This window comes from Nomascus leucogenys, chromosome 18 (genome assembly GCF_006542625.1).
Source record: "Nomascus leucogenys isolate Asia chromosome 18, Asia_NLE_v1, whole genome shotgun sequence".
Lineage (NCBI taxonomy): Eukaryota > Metazoa > Chordata > Mammalia > Primates > Hylobatidae > Nomascus > Nomascus leucogenys.
The window spans coordinates 97,887,288-97,905,777 of record NC_044398.1 but is presented as its reverse complement, the minus strand read 5'-3'; the positions used below and the strand labels follow the sequence as shown (position 1 = coordinate 97,905,777).

The 18,490-nt window shown below is 50.4% G+C and overlaps 1 protein-coding gene across 7 annotated transcripts in view; it reads left to right on the top strand.

The window, feature by feature from the left end:
* Window positions 1–13,215: 13,215 nt before the first annotated feature.
* The window catches only part of RBFOX1 (RNA binding fox-1 homolog 1), a 2,489,097-nt gene continuing 2,483,822 nt past the window's right edge, over window positions 13,216–18,490 (top strand). For all 7 annotated transcript variants that reach the window (XM_030799104.1, XM_030799108.1, XM_030799109.1 and 4 more), the window contains exon 1: window positions 13,216–13,589. In XM_030799104.1, coding sequence (XP_030654964.1) covers window positions 13,371–13,589 — 219 coding nt within the window. In that variant the 5' untranslated portion in view covers window positions 13,216–13,370. The remainder of the gene's footprint in view (window positions 13,590–18,490) is intronic.

The window sequence follows — 18,490 nt, the reverse complement described above, 5'->3', positions numbered from 1 at the left end:
TGGGAACATAAGCTGATGTCATAGCTGGAAGGATCAGCAGATAACCTGATCGGAGCCCCTCCTTTTTGGCAGTAGAAGGGTGGGTGGCTAGAACCCAAGAAACTGGAGCAGCTTGCCCAAGGTCACCCTCAAATTAGTGGGAGAGTCAGAATTCAAATTTAAGTCTCCCAACTTCCTTCTCCCATGCTGTTTGCGTCACAGGAGCCACATCCCAGCTTATAAACAAAATGAACCAACCAACTAACCCCAAATGACCCCGATGGTAAGACCTGCCATTTATCCAACTAAAACCAAGTAGGCTTTTTTTTTTTTTTTTCTTGAGACAGAGTCTCACTCTGTCACCCAGGCTGGAATGCAATGGCGTGATCTCGGCTCACTTCAACCTCTGCCTCCAGGGTTCAATCAGTTCTCCTGCTTCAGCCTCCCCAGTAGCTGGGGTTACAGATGCATGCCACCACACCTGGCTAATTTTTATATTTTTAGTAAAGATGGGGTTTTGCCATGTTGGCCAGGATTCTCTCGAACTCCTGACCTCAGGTGATCTGCCCACCTCGGCCTCCCAGAGTGCTGGGATTACAGGTGTGAGCCACCACGCCTGGCCCATGTATGGTTTAATCGAAGTCACTTTCCTTTACTTTGGTACTTTGCACACATAGAGAAGAAATAATCAGCACTGTCTTCATAAAAATTATTTGTTGAGATCAGAAGAGAGGGGAAAATTAATCTCTAAATTTGCTGCACTTGAATTCGTGTAACTTCTCAAACAGGATGAGTTTCTTTTCTTTATGTTGCATTTGCCTTCTGTACCCTCATGCATGTCTGCCACTTACTAGCTGTGTGATCCTGATCCCTGATCACTTCACTCAGTCACTCTGAGCCTCAGCATTCTCATGTGTGTAATGACAACAGTGCCAGCCTCATCAAGGTGTCATGACTGGATAGCATGAGGCGTATAAAGCAATCAACAGTGCCTGGCCATATCGGTTGCTCATAAATGTTAGTTCTTTTTTGATTATTTGCACAGAAGAAACGAATGAGCCTCTTCCCCGTTGGATAAATGTCTGCTGTTCTGTATTCTGCTTTCAGACTGACCTTGCCTGCCTCTCATTTTACTACTAGGATTGTTCATGGACACCTCTCTCTGTCTAACCCCCACCCCTCACCTTCAGCATATATGCACACACAGCCCCTGTATGCACATTTGGGTGTAGAAAACACAGACTCTCCTTTTCAAGTTGCAAGTAGGAGTAGGAGAGAGTAGTAAAATGTGGGCAGTAAGACAGAATGTGAGTCCTTCCTTTTTTTTTCTTTTTTTTTGGTGAGACAGGGTCCCCATCTGTCACTCAGGCTGGAGTGTAGTGGTGCAGTCATGGCTCACTGCAGCCTTGACCTCCATCGCTCAAGTGATCCCCCCAACTCAGCCTCTGGAGTAGTTGGGACTATAGGCACATGCCATCACATCTGGTTAATTTTTGTATTTTTTGTAGAGATGGGTTTTCGCCATGTTGCCCAGTTTATCTTGAAATCCTGGGGTCCTATGATCTTCCCACTTTGGCCGCCCCCCTCAAAGTTCTGGGATTACAGGCATGAGCCACTGCACCCAGCTATGTCCTTATTTCCTAGCCCTTTTATTCTCCAGTGTTTTCCCTGCCCTGGACTGGGGTAGGAAATGTCATGTTTTGAGTTAGTGCAGCTTGGGACCAATGTGTATAGTGTGGACTTCAGTATTGAACTCTTGATTCTTTGTCTCTTTTCCAGGGGCTCGATGCCCAAATCAATCAGATATCACAACCCAGACAAGGTGTTCCCAGGTGGTACTTGTGACTGGGACCCACATAAGCTGTGTTTTCTTGGCCAGCTGGATGGTGTCCTGGTATCTGTCATAGAAGCTTCCCTCCTTGGGCACAACTTTGTCGTCACTACAGGTATGTTCAACAGCACTATAAAGAGAGAGGAGGAAAAGAGAGGAAGGAAGAAGGGGTAGAGAGGAGAGAGCAAGTGGGAGTGAGAGGGATGGAGGGGGAAGAGGGGAAGTCTCAGAAATCTGCAATCATCCACTGCCTGGGAGGGAAAGGGGAAATCTACTCTGGCCGTGGTGCTGAAGTACAAGTGTCCTGCAAAGGACTTCGAGGCAGCAACCAGGCCAGCAAGAAATGAGAGGGAGAGGGAGAGGGGGAGGGGGAGGGGGAGGGGGAGGGAAAAAGGGATGGAGAGAGGAAGAGAGAAAGGAATGGAGGGAGGGAGAGAGATAGAGCGAGGGAGGGAGGAAAGGAGAAAGAAAAAGGGAGGGAGTAAGAGAGAGGGAGGGAGGGAAACAGGGAGGGAGTAAGAGAGAGGGAGGGAGGGAAACAGTGAGGGAGGAAGAGAGATAAACAGAGGGAGAGTGAGAGACAGAAAGAGAAAGAGACGGAGAGAGAAACAGAGATGCAGAGGCAGGGAGAGAGAGAAAGAGATGAGGGAGGGAGGAAGAGAGTGAGAGCGAGAGAGAGAGAGAGAGAGAGAGAGAGAGAAAGAGAAAGGAGAGAAGGAGAGAGACAGAGAGGGGCTGATATAATGCTAACTCCTGCCTAGATTAGGGGTCAAATGCCAATGCCACAGGTTCATGCTGGGGAGACACACATTTTTTTTTTTTGGTAGCATTTTTGTTCACTTCCCAAGGAGGCTTAAATTATGTGTGCATGTGTGTGTGTATGTGTGTGCATAAGAACAGGGATTATTACTATATGGATTTTACTCCATGTTGGAGGCATTGCTTGGGACATCATCTTACTCGTGCCTATAAAACAGCGGGGTGGCATAGCTGGGGGTGGACATAGGCACCTTGCTCATGGGGACACCGTAGCTTTGCTTACAGTGCAGGAGGCTAGCAGCTCTGTGGGAGGGACAATGAAAGATGCTTCTGTTCTGTCTTCTGAGGCCTTGGCTTCTAGGTCAGCCCAAGGGGATGGGGGACTTTTTACTCTGTTTTGATGATCGAGGGTGTCTCCCAATCCCCGTGGTTGCCTATTTGATTTGCTCTAGCTTAATCTTCTGGGGGTAACCAGGGGTTTGCTCTCTGCCTTCTGTGCCTCACAGGGACTTCTGGGATCTTGCTGGCTTCCACAAACCTCAGGGATTTCCATGCAGGAGTAGAAGATGATGGGCATATGGCTGCATGGTGCCTCAGAGCTCAGGTTCAGGAGCCAGATATGCCTGCATTGAAGTCATTTCTGACCCTCACTGTGGTCTCGGATGAGGTCTCTTCTTGTTTTGTTACCGATGCAGATGTGGAGGCCTCTGGGTGGTAACTGGTATCTGAAGATGAGAGAATGAAGGGGGTAAGGCTTTTTGTTAATGTCAACCCTGAAATTATTACACAATGCACCATGGTTCTTGCTGGTCCTAAGCAGTCAGCTTGATCTTATAGTGATTCCCCAGAAAGTTCTGGAAGGTAAATGTCTTTGAGAGGTTACCAGCATGGGCTTGAGGCAGATCATTGAGATGCGAGTCCCAGCTCCATCCTTTACTAGCTAGGTGACCTTGGACAAGTTGTTGAACGTCTCAGAGCTTCATCTTCCTCATAGGTTAAATGAGAATAATAATAATATCCACCTCAACGATTGTAAAAAAGATTATTTATTTGTATTTCTTATTGAGAGAGGGTCTCACTGTCATCAAGGCTGGAGTGTAGTGATGCAATCAGCAGTCACTGCAACCTCTACCTCCAGGGCTCAAGTGATCCTCCTACCTCAGCCTCCCTAGTAGCTGGGACCACAGGTGTGTGCCACCACACCTGTGCAATTTTTGTATTTTTTTTTTTTTTGTAGAGATGGGGGTCTCACTATATTGCCTAGGCTGGTCTCAAACTCAAATTCCTGGGCTCATGTCATCACTTGCCTTGGCTTCCCAAAGTGCTGGGATTACAGGCATGAGCCACTGTGCCTGGCCCTATAAAGAACATTAAATGAACTAATATACACAGAATGTTTAGAACAGTGCTTGACACAGAGTAAGCTTTAAAAAGTATCAGCTATTATTTTTTTCTTCAACTTTTAAGTTCAGAGGTACATGTGCAAGATATGCAGGTTTGTTACATAGGTAAATGTGTGCAATGGTGGTTCGTTGCACAGATCATTCCATTACCTATATATTAAGCCCAACACCCATTAGCTATTCTTCCTGATGCTCTCCCTCCTCCACCAACAGGCCCCAGTGTGTGTTGTTCCCCCCATGTGTTCATGTGTTCTCATCATTCAGCTCCTACTCATAAGTGAGAACATGTGGTGTTTGGTTTTCTCTTCCTGCGTTAGTTTGCTGAGGATAACAGCTTCCAGCTCCAACCATGTCCCTGCAAAGGACATAATCTCATTCCTTTTTATGGCTACACAGTATTCCATGGTGTATATGTACCACATTTTCTTTATCTAGTCTATCATTGATGGGCATTTAGGTTGATTCCACTTTTTTGCTATTGCAAATAGTGAATATCAGCTATTATTATTTTACTAATATTATTACTGTTGTGGCTCAGAAAATGATAACTGAAAATTTGACACTTTGACACACTGAATGCTTTGAACTGAAATAGGAAGGCCTCAGAAATAAGTCTCAGAACCAAGGTCTCTCTGACCTTCCCCTGCTCCCCATCTCTCTGATCCTCTTTCTTTTCTCAAGCACAAGGCGGGACTCTCTCTGAAATTTTCTTGTTTGACTAAAGAAACTTCTTTCCAAAAGAAATACAATCGTCTTAAGACCCCCTCCCTAGGAATTTCATCGAATAACCACCAGAGAAGAGACTAAAAGTCGTCACTATGCTGAGACAGACTTTTCATCTATTCTTCGAGGGCAGCTGTAAGAGATTACCTGGGAGACCTTATCTGCATAATAAGACAACCTTTGCTCACAGTAAGTTCTGCCCCTTACCTTCCCACCACCTCTACCAGAGCTCTGAGGGATGTTGTCCCAGGCCATTGTTCTTTCAGCTCATTTATTTCCCTTAGAAATTATATACTACCCCTAAAATTACCTACAGGCCCTTTATTTCCCTTCCCGCTAAGAAAATAATATTTAAGCCTCAGTGACCTTGTCTCTTTTTGAGCCTCATATTTGCAGGACTCCCATGTCCATATACACACCAAGAAATCTGTGTGCCTTTTTTTCTCCTGTGTATTGTTTATTTATCAGTCATTTCAGTGAAGCTTCTGTGGGCAGAGAGGACACTTTTCCTCTGTCTCTACATTACCATGGCTCTTGTCAACTAGAAAGCATTGGGAACTAATGTGTACCTCCTGTCCTCAGTTTCCTTATCTGAAAAATGGGGCTGCGGATAATAGTCACTTCGGTCGCTCAAGAAAGAAATAAGAGAGATTACACAAAGTGCCCCCACACAGTGTAGGCACCCAAAATATGACGTTTTCCCCTTCCTCCTTTCTTTGGTCATATTCAAGATTGAGGCATATCAAATATTGGCATAAATGCACAGTTTGGTGGTTCTTGCCTTTTTGAGGGGTCATGGGTCCAGAATCACATCTCCCTCTCAGGGTTCAATAATTCAATGAACTATAATGGGTTTTTAATCTCATTGCCCAGAAAAACCCATCTTAATTGCTTCTTCACACAATACATTAAATATAATTTTCTAGGAAAGAAAATGTGACCGACAAAAGTGGGTTATTAAGTCAAGCTCTCAGCCAGGCACAGTGACTCACGTCAGTAATTCTAGCACTTTGGGAGGCCAAGGTGGGAGGATCGCTTGAGCCCAGGAGTCCAAGGCTTCAGTAAGCTACATTTGCACCACTGCACTCCAGCCTGGGTGACAGAGTGAGAACCTGACTCTTATAAATAAAAAAAAAAAAATTGAACTCTGGTGATGGTGAGATGTGGAGAGTCTGAGGGTCCCAGAGTGCTTGGCTGTTGATCTGTGCAGAAGCTTCTGAGCCCAGAATCTCTGCCGTTCTGGGACTCACTGTTCTCATCCTATGGCTGTCCTTGGCCCCATTTGAGGCCGTCTGATGGCTGAAGACAGGATGGTGTTGGGTTGAAGGGGCCTTCCTCCTTCCCCAGTGCTGACACAGGCTGTGTGGGTGTTGCCTTTAATGCTCTCTTCTCCAAACTCCACAATTTGCGGTGCAGCCGCACCAGGGAGAAGGCAGGGATTCGTCTTTGTTGGAAGAGCTGTTGCATGTATTAAAAGGCTCCTGCAGCAATCAGGACCCCATGGCAGGAAACAATAAGACACAGCCCACGCCCATTTCCTCCTCCTCCTCCTCCTCCTCCTCCTCCTCCTCCTCCTCCTTCCTCCTCCTCCTCCTTCTTTCTTCTTCTTCCTCTTCCTCTTCCTCTTCTTCTTCTTCTCTTCCTTCTTCTCTTCTTCTTCTTCTTCTTCTTCTTCTTCTTCTTCTTCTTCTCTTCTTCTTCCTCTTCTTCTTCTTCTTTTTTTTTTTTTTTTAACACAGAGTTTTGCTCTAGTTGCTCAGGCTGGAGTGCAATGGCGGGATCTTGGCTCACTGCAACATCTGCCTCCAGGATTCAAGCAATTCTCCTGCCTCAGCCTCCTGAATAGCTGAGACTACAGGCATGTGCCACCATGCCCAGCCAATTTTTGTATTTTTAGTAGAGACAGGGTTTCACCGGATTGGCCAGGCTGGTCTCAAACTCCTGACCTCACGTGATATGCCCACCTTGGCCTCCCAAAGTGCTGGGATTACAGGCGTGAGCCACCATGACTGGCCTGCCCATGCCCATTTCAGCAGAACAACATGAGGGGAGATTCAGATAATCAAGACAAATAGCCATGTGCCCAAATACCCAAGATGCCTCTCAGAAGGGCTAGCAGCCATGGTTTAGATAAATGCTGATGTCTGATGTTTGTTCTCTTGTCCCTGCAGGTATCTGCTCACTAAGTTGGTTCCAAGCTGAGGAGGAAAAAAATTAGGTGCTAGGATGCTGGAGAGGTCCTCAGAAACCCCTCTACATGAATCATTTAAGTAGATGAAGAGCTAGATTGCAATAACGATTGGGAGGAGAAGAAGAATAAAACATGAGATTCCAGTCACATCTCAGAATTAAAGGTAAAATGGGTAAAAAGTGACATTTGCAAACCTGGAATCACACTCGAATGTTATTTGCATCTTGATAGTTAACAATAAAATTTAACATTAACAATAGGGCCAGGCATGGTGGCTCATCCCCGTAATCCCAGCACTTTGGGAGGCTGAGGCAGGAGGATTGCTCAAGCCCAGAAGTTTCAGACTAGCCTGGGCAACACAGGGAGGGACCCTGTCTTTACAAAAAATAAAAAAATTAGTCAGGCATCCTGGCATGCCTCTGTGGTCCCAGGTACTTGGGAGACTGCGACAGGAGGCTCACTTGAATTTTAGGAAGTAGAGACTGCAGGGCTGCAGTGAGCTGAGATTACACGACTGCACTCTAGCCTGGGCACAGGGCGACAGAGAGAGTGAGACCCTGTCTCTAAAAAAAAATCAATCAATTTCCAGCAGCACCATGGTTGGGCTGACAGAAAGCTTGTTGATGACCCTGGGGAAGCTATAATCCCTGTGTAATTTACAGATGCTGGCCACATAGAGACATACATTTTCCAAATGAGGTGGAAGTTGAGAAGCTATAAGCAGAGATAGGCAGGCATCTGGGAGCACGGGCTGGTAAGAGTGAGGCATCCTGGCCCCAGTAAGGTGGAAAGTAAGATAGGACTCACGGAATTCTCAGCAGCAGTGCAGGCCTGCAGAAACCCTGATTTGTCAGTTTTTTGGGGGTACGGTTGGCTTTGGGGTCATGGCCAGCTGCTAATGGCCACTCAGGAGGTGGTTTGCAGATGGTGTCAGGAGACAATTGGCTTGTGGGGCAGTTGCCTGAAGAAATTATGAGGCTGTGTGTATGTGGGGGGTAAATTATTACCCCCGCTGGGATTTCTCATTGGAGAGGAAGCAGCGACACCTTGAGCTCAGGGGTCTGCCCTTATGGGGGCACCTGTGTAGGGTGGACAGACGATGAGCAACTGTCTCATCCAGATAGAGTCTTGGGGACTCAGGTGAGAATCTAAGGAAGGCGTTTGTGGGAAGAGGGTGCTTCTAACTGCTGGGCTCCTTCCCTCACCTCCTAAATGGCTAAAAGTTTTCAAGAGGGATTTCAGCAGGGAAGCCAAGCCTTGGGGTTTATTTTCCTCATGCCCTAATTCACCACCAGCTTCAGATGTGGGTCTCGAAGCTTCTAATGGCTGATCTGGCTGCACAGTGAGCTGCGGCTGTTCCCCGGCCCTTGCCTCCAATGTCCCAACCTTGGCCCACAGTCTCATCAGCATTCAGTCTCCCTCCTCTTCTTCACCAGGACCTCATCCAACTTCAGGGCTAGACTCACCTGTGTAAGCAAAGTATGTGGGCTGGCTGGGCGCGGTGGCTCATGCCTGTAATCCCAGCACTGTGGGAGGCTGAGGCGGGCAGATCATGAGGTGAGGAATTCAAGACCAGCCTGGCCAACATGGTGAAACCCCATCTCTACTAAAGATACAAAAATCGGCCAGGCATGGTGGCGCAAACCTGTAATCCCAGCTGCTTGGGAGGCTGAGGCAGGAGAATCTCTTGAACCCAGGAGGCGGAGGTTACAGTGAGCTGAGATTGCACCATTGCACTCCAGCCTGGGCAGCAGGGTGAGACTGTGTCTTAAAAAAAAAAAAAAAAGCCGTAGGCTAATGATATTTAAAAACAAACACTTTTTGAACCCTTATTAGGTGTCAGGATTAGAGCTTTATATGCAGAATTTTGTTAAATTCTCAAAACAATTCCACCAGGTACTGTTGTGATACCCATTTTAAAGATGAAGAAACTGAGGTTTCCAGAGGTCCAGTCCCTGCCTGAGCTAATGCAGTTATGAAGGCTGAAGCCCGGACTCAATTTGAGTTCAGCCTACAGAGCCCTGGCTGAGCTACCTGCCTTCTAGCCCCACGGTGGAAAGGGAGAATCCAGACGTCCTCGAGACCTACCCAAGGAGTTTCCCCGTCACTGCTCTGCCATCCTTCTGATGCCACCCTGCTCCGTATCTGGCTGGAGCTGGCGTGGTTGTGTCTGGGTTTGGCTCCATAGCACGTGTTCTCGGTGGCCTTCCTATTCCCGTGCACGCCGGCCACTTTTGCCTGAAGCTGTCTGTGGCCGCCAATGCCCACTTTGTTGAAAGTACTTGGAAATTAAGACCCTCTAGGGAGTATCTCTGAGTTGTGCCTGGTGAGATTTCAGGAAGGAATGGCCCAGCTCCTGCAGACCTAGGCAGGGTGTCTGAGGTGCACCTTCTACACGCTCTCGCAGTTGGATTAAGTCCTAGGATGCCCACAAGATTCACCGAGAAGTTGACAAACTTTTTTTTTTTTTGAGATGGAGTCTCGCTCTGTTGCCCAGGCTGGAGTGCAGTGGCCTTATCTCGGCTCACTGCAAGCTCCACCTCCCGTGTTCACCCCATTCTCCTGCCTCAGCCTCCCGAGTAGCTGGGATTACAGGCGCCCACCACCATGCCCGGCTAATTTTTTGTATTTTCAGTAGAGACGGGGTTTCACTGTGTTAGCGAGGATGGTCTCAATCTCTTAACCTCATGATCCGCCTGCCTCGGGCTCCCAAAGTGTTGGAATTACAGGCTTGAGCCACCTCGTCCAGCTGACATTTCCACTTTTGTCTGTCGGCCCAGATGTTGACATTTTCTGGGCTCCCAAAGAATTTACAGACATTTTTCCTAGATCAGAGTAAAAGGGATCCCCTTTGTTCTGGACCTTCTGCTGCTTTGATCATCAGATCAAGTTGAGGAAATGGTCCCTTGGGGAGCTAATCCCAGTGGCTTGGTAAACTCACACCCTTTCTTTTGATGTCAGGCCTTTTAAAACATCAGGGCCACTTTCCTTTACTTGTCCGGGATGGAAACATTTGGCAGCACTTTTTGCAATATCCATCTGTTCAACAGCCACATGCCCCAGCTGAGGGCTTGGCACTGTGGAAAAGCAATGGAGATTCAAGAATGAACCAGCTTAGCACAAGGGATTTTTAGGGCAGTGAGACTATTCTGTGTGACACTGTAATGGTGGATGGTCACCTCCATCCAAAGAATGTGCAACACACCAGGAGAGAAACCCAAACTATGGACTTAAGAATAATGTGTCAATATTGACTCATCAATTGCAACAAATGCACTACATTAAAGCCACATGTTAATAACAGGGATACGGGATGGAAGGATTTGAGGGCATATATGGGAACACTATACTTTCTGCTCATTTTTCTGTAAAGCTTAAGCTATTCTAAAAAATAAAGTCTATTCATTAAACAACAACAAAAATGAATGAGCCTTTCCCCTTACAGAATTCACCATCAAGAGGAAGAGGAGGCTGGGTACAGTGGCTCACGCTTGTAATCCCAGCACTTTGAGAGGCCAAGATGGGCAGATCACTTGAGTCCAAGAGTTCAAGACCAGCCTGGACAACATAGAGAAACCCTACCTCTACCAAAAATACAAAAATTAGCCGGGCGTGGTGGTGCATGCCTGTAGTCCCAGCTACTCAAGAAGTTGAGGTGGAAGGATTGATGGAGCCCAGGAGGTTGAGGCTGCAATGAACCATGATTGTGCCACTGTGCTCCAGCCTGGGCAAGAGAGTGAGACCCTGTCTGGAAAAAAAAAGAGGAAGGGGAGACGAATAGATAAGCCGATCATGTCAAGATATGCTGCAGACTGGGACAGAGTGTGTCCAAATTAAACCTCAGGAAGGAAAATATTTATTATACACACCAGAGAGTCTATGAGTAGCTGGTGGCCCATGTCCTTTTAATTGTCCCTAATTTTCCTGCCTAGTTTAAATGCTGCAAAAGATGGGGTTGACACTCTGACCTTGGGCACTGGAATTGGGTCAGGCTGTGTGGGTGGGGACCGGAACCCTGAATTATGGTTTTCTTTACAGAGATGTCAGAATGTTTCATGAGTAAGCGCACAGCCTCTATGTTGGATGCCCTGAATTTGAATCTCAGCATTGCCACTTTGTATATAACCAGAGGATGGATTTGGGGACCCAATGGATCTACCATGACGTGAACTTGCACCAGCGTTCACCTGACCTCCAAAATGCCTATTCTGACTGGTAGATCCTAGTCTCGCCCTAGTGCCAGTTCAGAGCCTGTGTCCAGCGATCCTGCACAGGTCTCATTGGTTCCTTTTCCCCTGTTCAGTCATCCTGGTAAAAGGCTGTGTATTCCTTTGGGGGCAGGCTGGGAGAAAGATTGACAGTATAAATTTGTGGCAGTGGAGCAGAGCCCTTTATGGAGGGGACCTGGCTTCCCATTCAGCCAAGGGCCTCCGGGCCTGTGAACTGGCTTATGTCCGGGAATTGACTGGGGACTATGACTCTGTTTTTATGATTCAGGTTAGACTTCTGCTCACCTGACCTAGACCTCTTCTGCAAACACAGATCAAGTAAAAATGTGGCAGGCTTCTTATCTATTTCACTTCTAGGAATGCCACGATCAGCTGGCACCATAGGTCTCTGCGAGTCAGGCTATTCTGGTTGCAGCTTTGACTCTGCTGTCCTTTATGGTAACTGCATCCACCTTGCCTTTGGGGATTGAGTGCTGTGGTCACTTGGCCCCGGCCCCTGTAGTGTGCCTGTGTCATTTACCCTCTTTATACCTCAGTCTCCTCCTCTGTAAAATGGGCATCCTAATAGCACCCACTCCCAGGGCTGCTGTGAGGTATAGATGGATTAGCATATGGAAAGTAAGAGAAGAGGGTCTCAAAGCCCATGTGTCATTATCAGAATTATTTCATGACGGGGAGAGCTGGAGGAGAGAGGAAGGTGCTGAGCAGACCCATGTGCTCTCCCACCAGTGTTTTGAGTACCTACTATGTGCTGCCCACTGTGAGAGCTGTTAGGGTTGAAATAGGGAGCACAGCAGGGTAGGGGCTGCCATCAGGAGCTTAGTGGAGAGACGATTGTGCAACATGGTTCCAGTGCTTGGGGTGGGGAAGCTCAGGGACTACAGGGGCCTAGGATCCTGGGCAGAATCATGGAAAGGACACAGCCTCCCCAGCCTCTCCTGCCTCCACTGCCTCCCTGGCCTCCTCTGCTTCCCTGGCCTCTCCTGCCTTCCTGGCTTTCCCTTCCTCCCCGGCCTCCCCAGTCTCCCCTGTCTCTCCCGCTTTTGAGGTAGGCCAGGAGCTGCTGGTGCTCACTTAGCCTGCCCTGGTCTCTGGGTGTAGCACCTCGATGTCCAGAAAATACCCCGGGTTCAGCTCATCACACAGCCAAGGAAGGAGCTCCACACTGACGCTGAGGCTGCATCCTGGGCTCGTTCATCAGGACGTGCCTCTAAAATATTTCTCCATGTCTCCTCCCTTTGCCCACCTGCATTGTCTCTGTGCCTGAGCCCCGGCTGGGGGCCTGCAAGGATCCCCTATCTCCTCTGTCCCTGCACGGCTGGGTCCCAGGCAATCTGTCTGCCCACCACGCTCCAGCCCCACAGTCCTCTTGCTGCTTCTTTCCCAGCCTCTGGGCTTTTGCACACGCTGTTCCCTCTGCCTGAACATGCTCCACTGGGCTGAGAACAACTCTGTGAGACCTCTCTCAGCTGTTGCTTCCTTTGGAACAGCCGCTGCTGCTGTCACTCTCTCAGTTCCAAGACCTGCTGAGCCTCCTGTCTTTTTCAGTTCCCATGCACCCAGCACTTCTTCTTGGCCTCCTTTTGCCCAATTGACAGTGTCCATTCTCAGTGCCTTCTCACCTAGCGCTGAGCCCCACTGGATGAAGGCAATGCCTGTCATGTTCACCACAATATCTCCTCCCCCATCACCACACCTGGTCCACAGTGATGCTCAAAAAATATCTGTTGGTAGGCAATGCGAAGATGCATTGATGTCATCCTGCAGGCGGAATTCTCCACGAGTTTTGAGCAGCCTTGGTTTTCCCACTACCTCCAAATCATGCAAGACACAGGGTAAGAGCAAAGACAAGGTGGCTGTGGCCGATATCCCCCCTCTCGGGACGTCCCTTCTCCTCTCTCATCCTTGGGCAGGGACACCATCGGGGTGCAACCTGGCTGGGGCGGGGAGGAGGTGCAGGGGCCTGGCCAGAGCGGGCCTGGCCACGGGCAGGGCACAGCGACAGCCTAGGCCGGGGCAGGTGAGCGCGGCGCAGGCCCAGGCCCAGGCCCGGCGTGTCCGCGGTGCGCGCGAGCGGCCAGCAGAGGGCGCCGGAGAGCCAGGAGCGGCCCGCGGAGGAGCCCGCGCCGGCCCCGAAGCCCAGCTCCGCGCCGCGCGGACCCACCGAGCCCGCGCTCAGACGCCCCAGCTCCGCCGAGAGGCCGCTCGCGCCGGGTCCTTCCTCTTCCCCAAGTGCAAGCAGAGCCCCCGGAGCCATGGCCAGCCCTTCCGGCAGCTCCGAAGCCACTGGCAAGCCCCGAGGCAGGGATGGCCGGCCCAGGAGGGAGGAGGACGACGTCCCTCCCGAGGAGAAGAGGCTGCGGCTGGGGCTGGAGGGGGGAAGCGCACAGCCCGAGGACTGCGAGGACGGGGAGGACGCGCCGCGGCCGGGCAGGGAGGAGACCGGCACCCAGACAGGTGGCGACGGCAGAGGAGTAAGTGACGCCGGCGCGGGGGTCTGGGGGTGCCGGGGGCGCGGGGGTGCAGGGGGCGCGGGGTAGGGGCGGCGGGAGGCTCCGTGGCCGGCCCCGGTTTGAAGTTGGTAACTGGGCGGCAACTCCGGCGGGCGCGGAGTGACAGCTCGTGACGGCCTCCGAGACGCCAGCTGCCCCTTCCCGGCTATGTGGCTTCGACTTCCTGATTCTCTCACGACGTCCCTGGCCGGGAGACCCGCTGGCTTCTGCTGCTGGCCAAAAGGGGAGGGGGAGCCCCGCTTCCTGGGGGCCCCCAGCAGGGGAAGGGGCGGGGGTCGTGCTGGGCATCCTGTCGGGGGCATCTGTCTGGGACCCTATCTGTGCCTCTCACCTGGCCAGGGGCTTGTGGTGGGGGTAGGGGGGAAGTCCCTGGCGCCGGGCTTGGCCAAGCCCTGCTCTGCTGGGCTGCGGGCTCCTCACCTGTACCGCATCTTCCTGTTTTTCTTCCCTTTCTGGTTGGGCAGCGAGAGTTGAGAGGAGGCAGATGACTTCCATCCCAGAAATCGCTCTCCTCTTTCCATCCCTACAGAGAGGGACAGAGAGGCAAAGTTCCTTGCATCCCCCGGGGCGCTGTCCCTGTGAGCTCCCGGTGTCCTGCACACGTGGGCCCCTGAGTCACCGGGCCTGTGTGTGTGGGTTGGGGCTCCGTGACCAGCCTGGCCTCCTGGGGTTCACTTTCTGCTTTCCCACCCCAACTCTTCCTGTGTGGCTTTGCTGGCCTTCCACTGGGGAGGCACATGGGTTTGGAGGGCAGATGAGGGCCCGCTGGAGAGCTGTACCCCTCAGTGAGGGCCTCCACCTTGATGGTTTTTGATGGATAATAGGGTTGACCTCTTTGTTCTTTCCAAATGTTTTTATGTTTGACCGTTTGCTCAGCTGAGCTTGTCTTAATAATTTGATTCGTGGTTAATGAGCCCCACACGGGAGAGAGGGCGGCCTTCATTCTGAACCCATTTAGGCAGCACGGGCAGCCCTCCTCGCCGTGGGCTGCATCAGAGCCCCCCGCCGCCCAGTCTTGGGGTTGCTCCTGGATGCTGTCTGGGAGGCTTGCCCATGGTGACATCCTCATCTCCCCATGCACGTTACTGCATTCAGAGCTTGGGTCACCTGGACACTGAACTTGGGTGAATTTTCTCTGAGATCCCAGGAGAAGGAGGACAGTTCTCTGGAAGGTTTTCCAGGGCCAGTCATGGAAAGGATTAGAAGGGAGAGGTCCTGGTGGGGGACACAATTACGGTGGCAGTGTAACGCCAGGAAACTTTATTGCATGAAGTCCCTCTCACTCCCTCTACCTTCCTCTTTTACGTGGGCTCTGCCAAAGACCAGGATGCCAGAATGCAGCGAAGTGACCAAGTGTAATGGGACCTTGGGAATGTGAATCTGGAGCCAGGTAGCTGGGATTTGCATCCTGGTTCTGCCCCTCCTTAGCTGGCTGACATGGCACAAGCCACTTACCCTCTCTGAGCCTTACTGTCTTCAGTGGCAAATGGATCTGTCAACAGGCCCCATTGCCTGGGGCTGTTACTGCTGAGATTAAGGGAAGCTCGTCCATAGAAGCACTTAGCGTTGTGCCTGGCGTATAGTGTATGGTGGATAAATGGGATTTAGGACTGAAACTCATGCCTTGGTGTGCTTTTGCAGTGATGTTTTGTTCTGGGGTGCATCACAAGAGACAAGGTTCTTGGCCGGGCCTGGTGGCTCAAGCCAATAATCCCAGCACTTTGAGAGGCCGAAGGGGGGGGATCACTTGAGCCCAGGAGTTTGAGACCAGCCTGGGCAACCTGGTGAAGCCTCATATTGAGGTTTGGTGGTGTGTGCCTGTAGTCCCAAGTACCTGGGAGGCTGAGGTGGGAGGATTGCTAGAGCCTGGAAGGTCGGGTTGCAGTGAGCTGTCATCATGCCACTGCACTCCAGCCTGGGTGACAGAGTGAGACCCTGTCTCAAGGAAAAGAGAGAGAGAGAGAGAGAGAGAGAGACAGACCCACAAAAGTCTTAAGCCAGAATCTCCAATAAAATGCTTTCTGGAGGCTGAAAGGATGATATATTGATAATGAAATATTTAAAAGGCAGAACCCCACTGAATTTTCTGGTCCACAGAGGGAAATGGGAGTCCCATGATCTGAAGGATGATGGAGGATGTGAACAGAAACCATCCTTGTTTCCTGAATCTGAATGTGGCACCCTCTGTTCACGGTGCCTGTATCTGCTCAGTCCGGCGGCCCCTCGAAAAGAGGGAATCTTGATTTTCAAACTTAAAATTTGGCCCAGAGCCCACTGCTGCCCACAATGCCTGCCAGACACATTCCCCTTCCTTTTTAGTTTCTATGGGAATACTCTCTTTGAAGAACCCATGAAGAGTGTCAGGCTGGTGTGAGGATCAGCAGTGATTTCTTTGAGGAGGAGAGCCCGTTTCGTTACTCACAGGCCATGTCTGAGTGGATCAAGAAGAACAGAGTGCCCTTTTATGAGATTTTGTCTGCATAGACCATTAGCTTGGTAAAAATGTCAAAACCATCCTTGTTCTTTAATAGATTATTTTGGACTTTTCTCTGCAAGAAGCAGCATGGGCATTCAGATGCTTTTAAGGATAAAATGTTCTTTCTCATCACGAGGCCTGGTGCTCTGCATGGCTGAGGTTTTAATGTGACTGGGTGTCCCTTGGAGTGGCTCCCAGGCTGTGTTGTGGTTGGGTGGCAAGGGGTTGCTTTATTCAGTGGTGGCTAGAGGATGTTTTAGCAGGCAAATCGGGACCCCAGGAGCCCCTGAGTGCCAAGTCCTGCTGCAGGGCATGTGTTTATGGTGGGGAGGCGGCGGGGTGGAGGGTGGAGGGTGGGGGACATTGATTTCCTGCCAATGTCAGAAGTTTCACAGGCTTCTTGTGTATCCACAAACACCTACCCCATTGAGAAGGCCTAGAAAACCTGGCCCTCCCCGAGTCTTTATTGACTGCCTGTGAATGATCCGAGGGTGTGTCTGACCCACAGCTCTTCCTGGAGGGAGAGAAAAGTCTCTCCTAGGTATTTGGTTATCAACCTCAACTATTTGCTGAGCCTTCCCCAAGACCAGGCACCTCTGCAGAGATTTCTGGGTTGTCAGGCGGAACTGGGCATTCAAGGGTAATAACTCATTGAAGTTCCTGAAATCCCTGATGATGCACCAGGTAAAAGCATCCAGGGTTGAAACCAGATCAGGAAGGTTATTGTCAGCCTGGGGCTCCTGCAGAGGTGCATCCACGTTGCAGGTATTTTCCCTTCTTGCTGAGGAGAAACCTGGGTTTCTCAGCTTTGGCACAGTCACGAAATTTGGGGTCAGACCATTCGTGGTGGTGGTGGTGGGGCCGTCCTGTGCTTTGTAGGATGGTTAGCAGCATGTCTGGTCTCCATCCTGTAGGTGCCATTCTCCCCTCCCAGTTATGGCTACCCTCAATGTCTCCAGACGGTTTCAAATGCTGTGGGGCAAGGGAGTGGTATGTGAGCAAAACCACCCCAGTTGAGAGCCATTGGTCTACACTTGTGGAAATGTTTGTGGGTGACAATGTCGAGCTTGGGTCCCTCCTGTACCCTTTATGAGCAATGCGGTCTTGGAAATTTAATACTACTCCAGGGGCCTCAGTTTTCTCATCTATGAAATGGAGATAAATGAGATACACTTTCATAGGACAGTTATATGGGATTACTGAGATAATAAGACAGTACATGGAAAATGCTGGGCATAGCGTTTATTTATTTTTAATTTTTTTAAGATGGAGTCTTGCTCTGTTGCCCAGGCTGGAGTGCAGTGGCATGATCTCCACTCACTGCAAACTGCACCTCCTGGGCTCAAGTGATTCTCCTGCCTCAGCCTCCCGAGTAGCTGGGATTACAGGTGCCCACGACCACACCCGGCTAATTTTTGTATTTTTAGTACAGATGGGGTTTCACCACGTCGGCCAGGCTGGTCTCAAAGTCCTGAGCTAAGGTGATCCGCCCGCCTCAGCCTCCCAAGGTGCTGAGATCACAGGTGCGAGCCACCACGCTGGGGCTGGGCATAGCATGGTAACACAGACAAAGCACACAATACTTGAGCAATATCTTTTTACATTTGGGTTGTCTAGACTCCATCCTCCATCCCCTCGTGCACTGGCGCGGTGCAGAGCAGAATATCACCCACCTAGACTGCAGAGAGGATTTGGGTGGCATCTTGGCTTTCTGCACAAGACTTGCCTGTTCCCCACGACATCGCCCTGGTTCTCAGGGTCCAGGATTCCGGGAAGCAGGGATGTGGGCAGGCAGGGCACGTGGCCCACCCAGTTGGGGACCTGCAGAGCCGACTCCCCGAGACGGGGTGTTTGGACCAACATCTGGGTTTTTGGATTTTCACTTGAGCACAGCTGGACTACACATGCTGAAGCTCTCTCTGCCGAGATATAGATATTTCCCTGGCAACGACCTTTCAAGCTGACATGAAGACGTGGCCACCTGCTGGAACGTGGTGTGTGTGCTGTGGCGCTCTTGTAATTTGTGAGGCAGGCTCCTTAGGAATGCAGTGCATAAGTGGGAAATGGTGGGAAGTTCTCGCATCCTCCCCTGGCCGAAAGTGCTGTCTGCGCAGGTTGGTGGACGGTCCTTTGAGCAGGAAGAAGATATGAAGCACGTTCCTGTTAGCTACGACAGAGAGGGGCAGGGTACACACTGGACATTTCAAGCCCCTCCAGAGAAGCAAGTCTTACTGTGCTGGGAGTACTTGTGGAGTGTGGCTGTGTTGCCCTGGGCTTTAATTATTTCAGGAACATCTCACCGCAGGGCCAGCAGGCTGGATCTTGATGTGTGTTTCTCAGTTGGAAAGACTTTGGACCATAGGGAGATGTCTTCTCAATTCTTTTA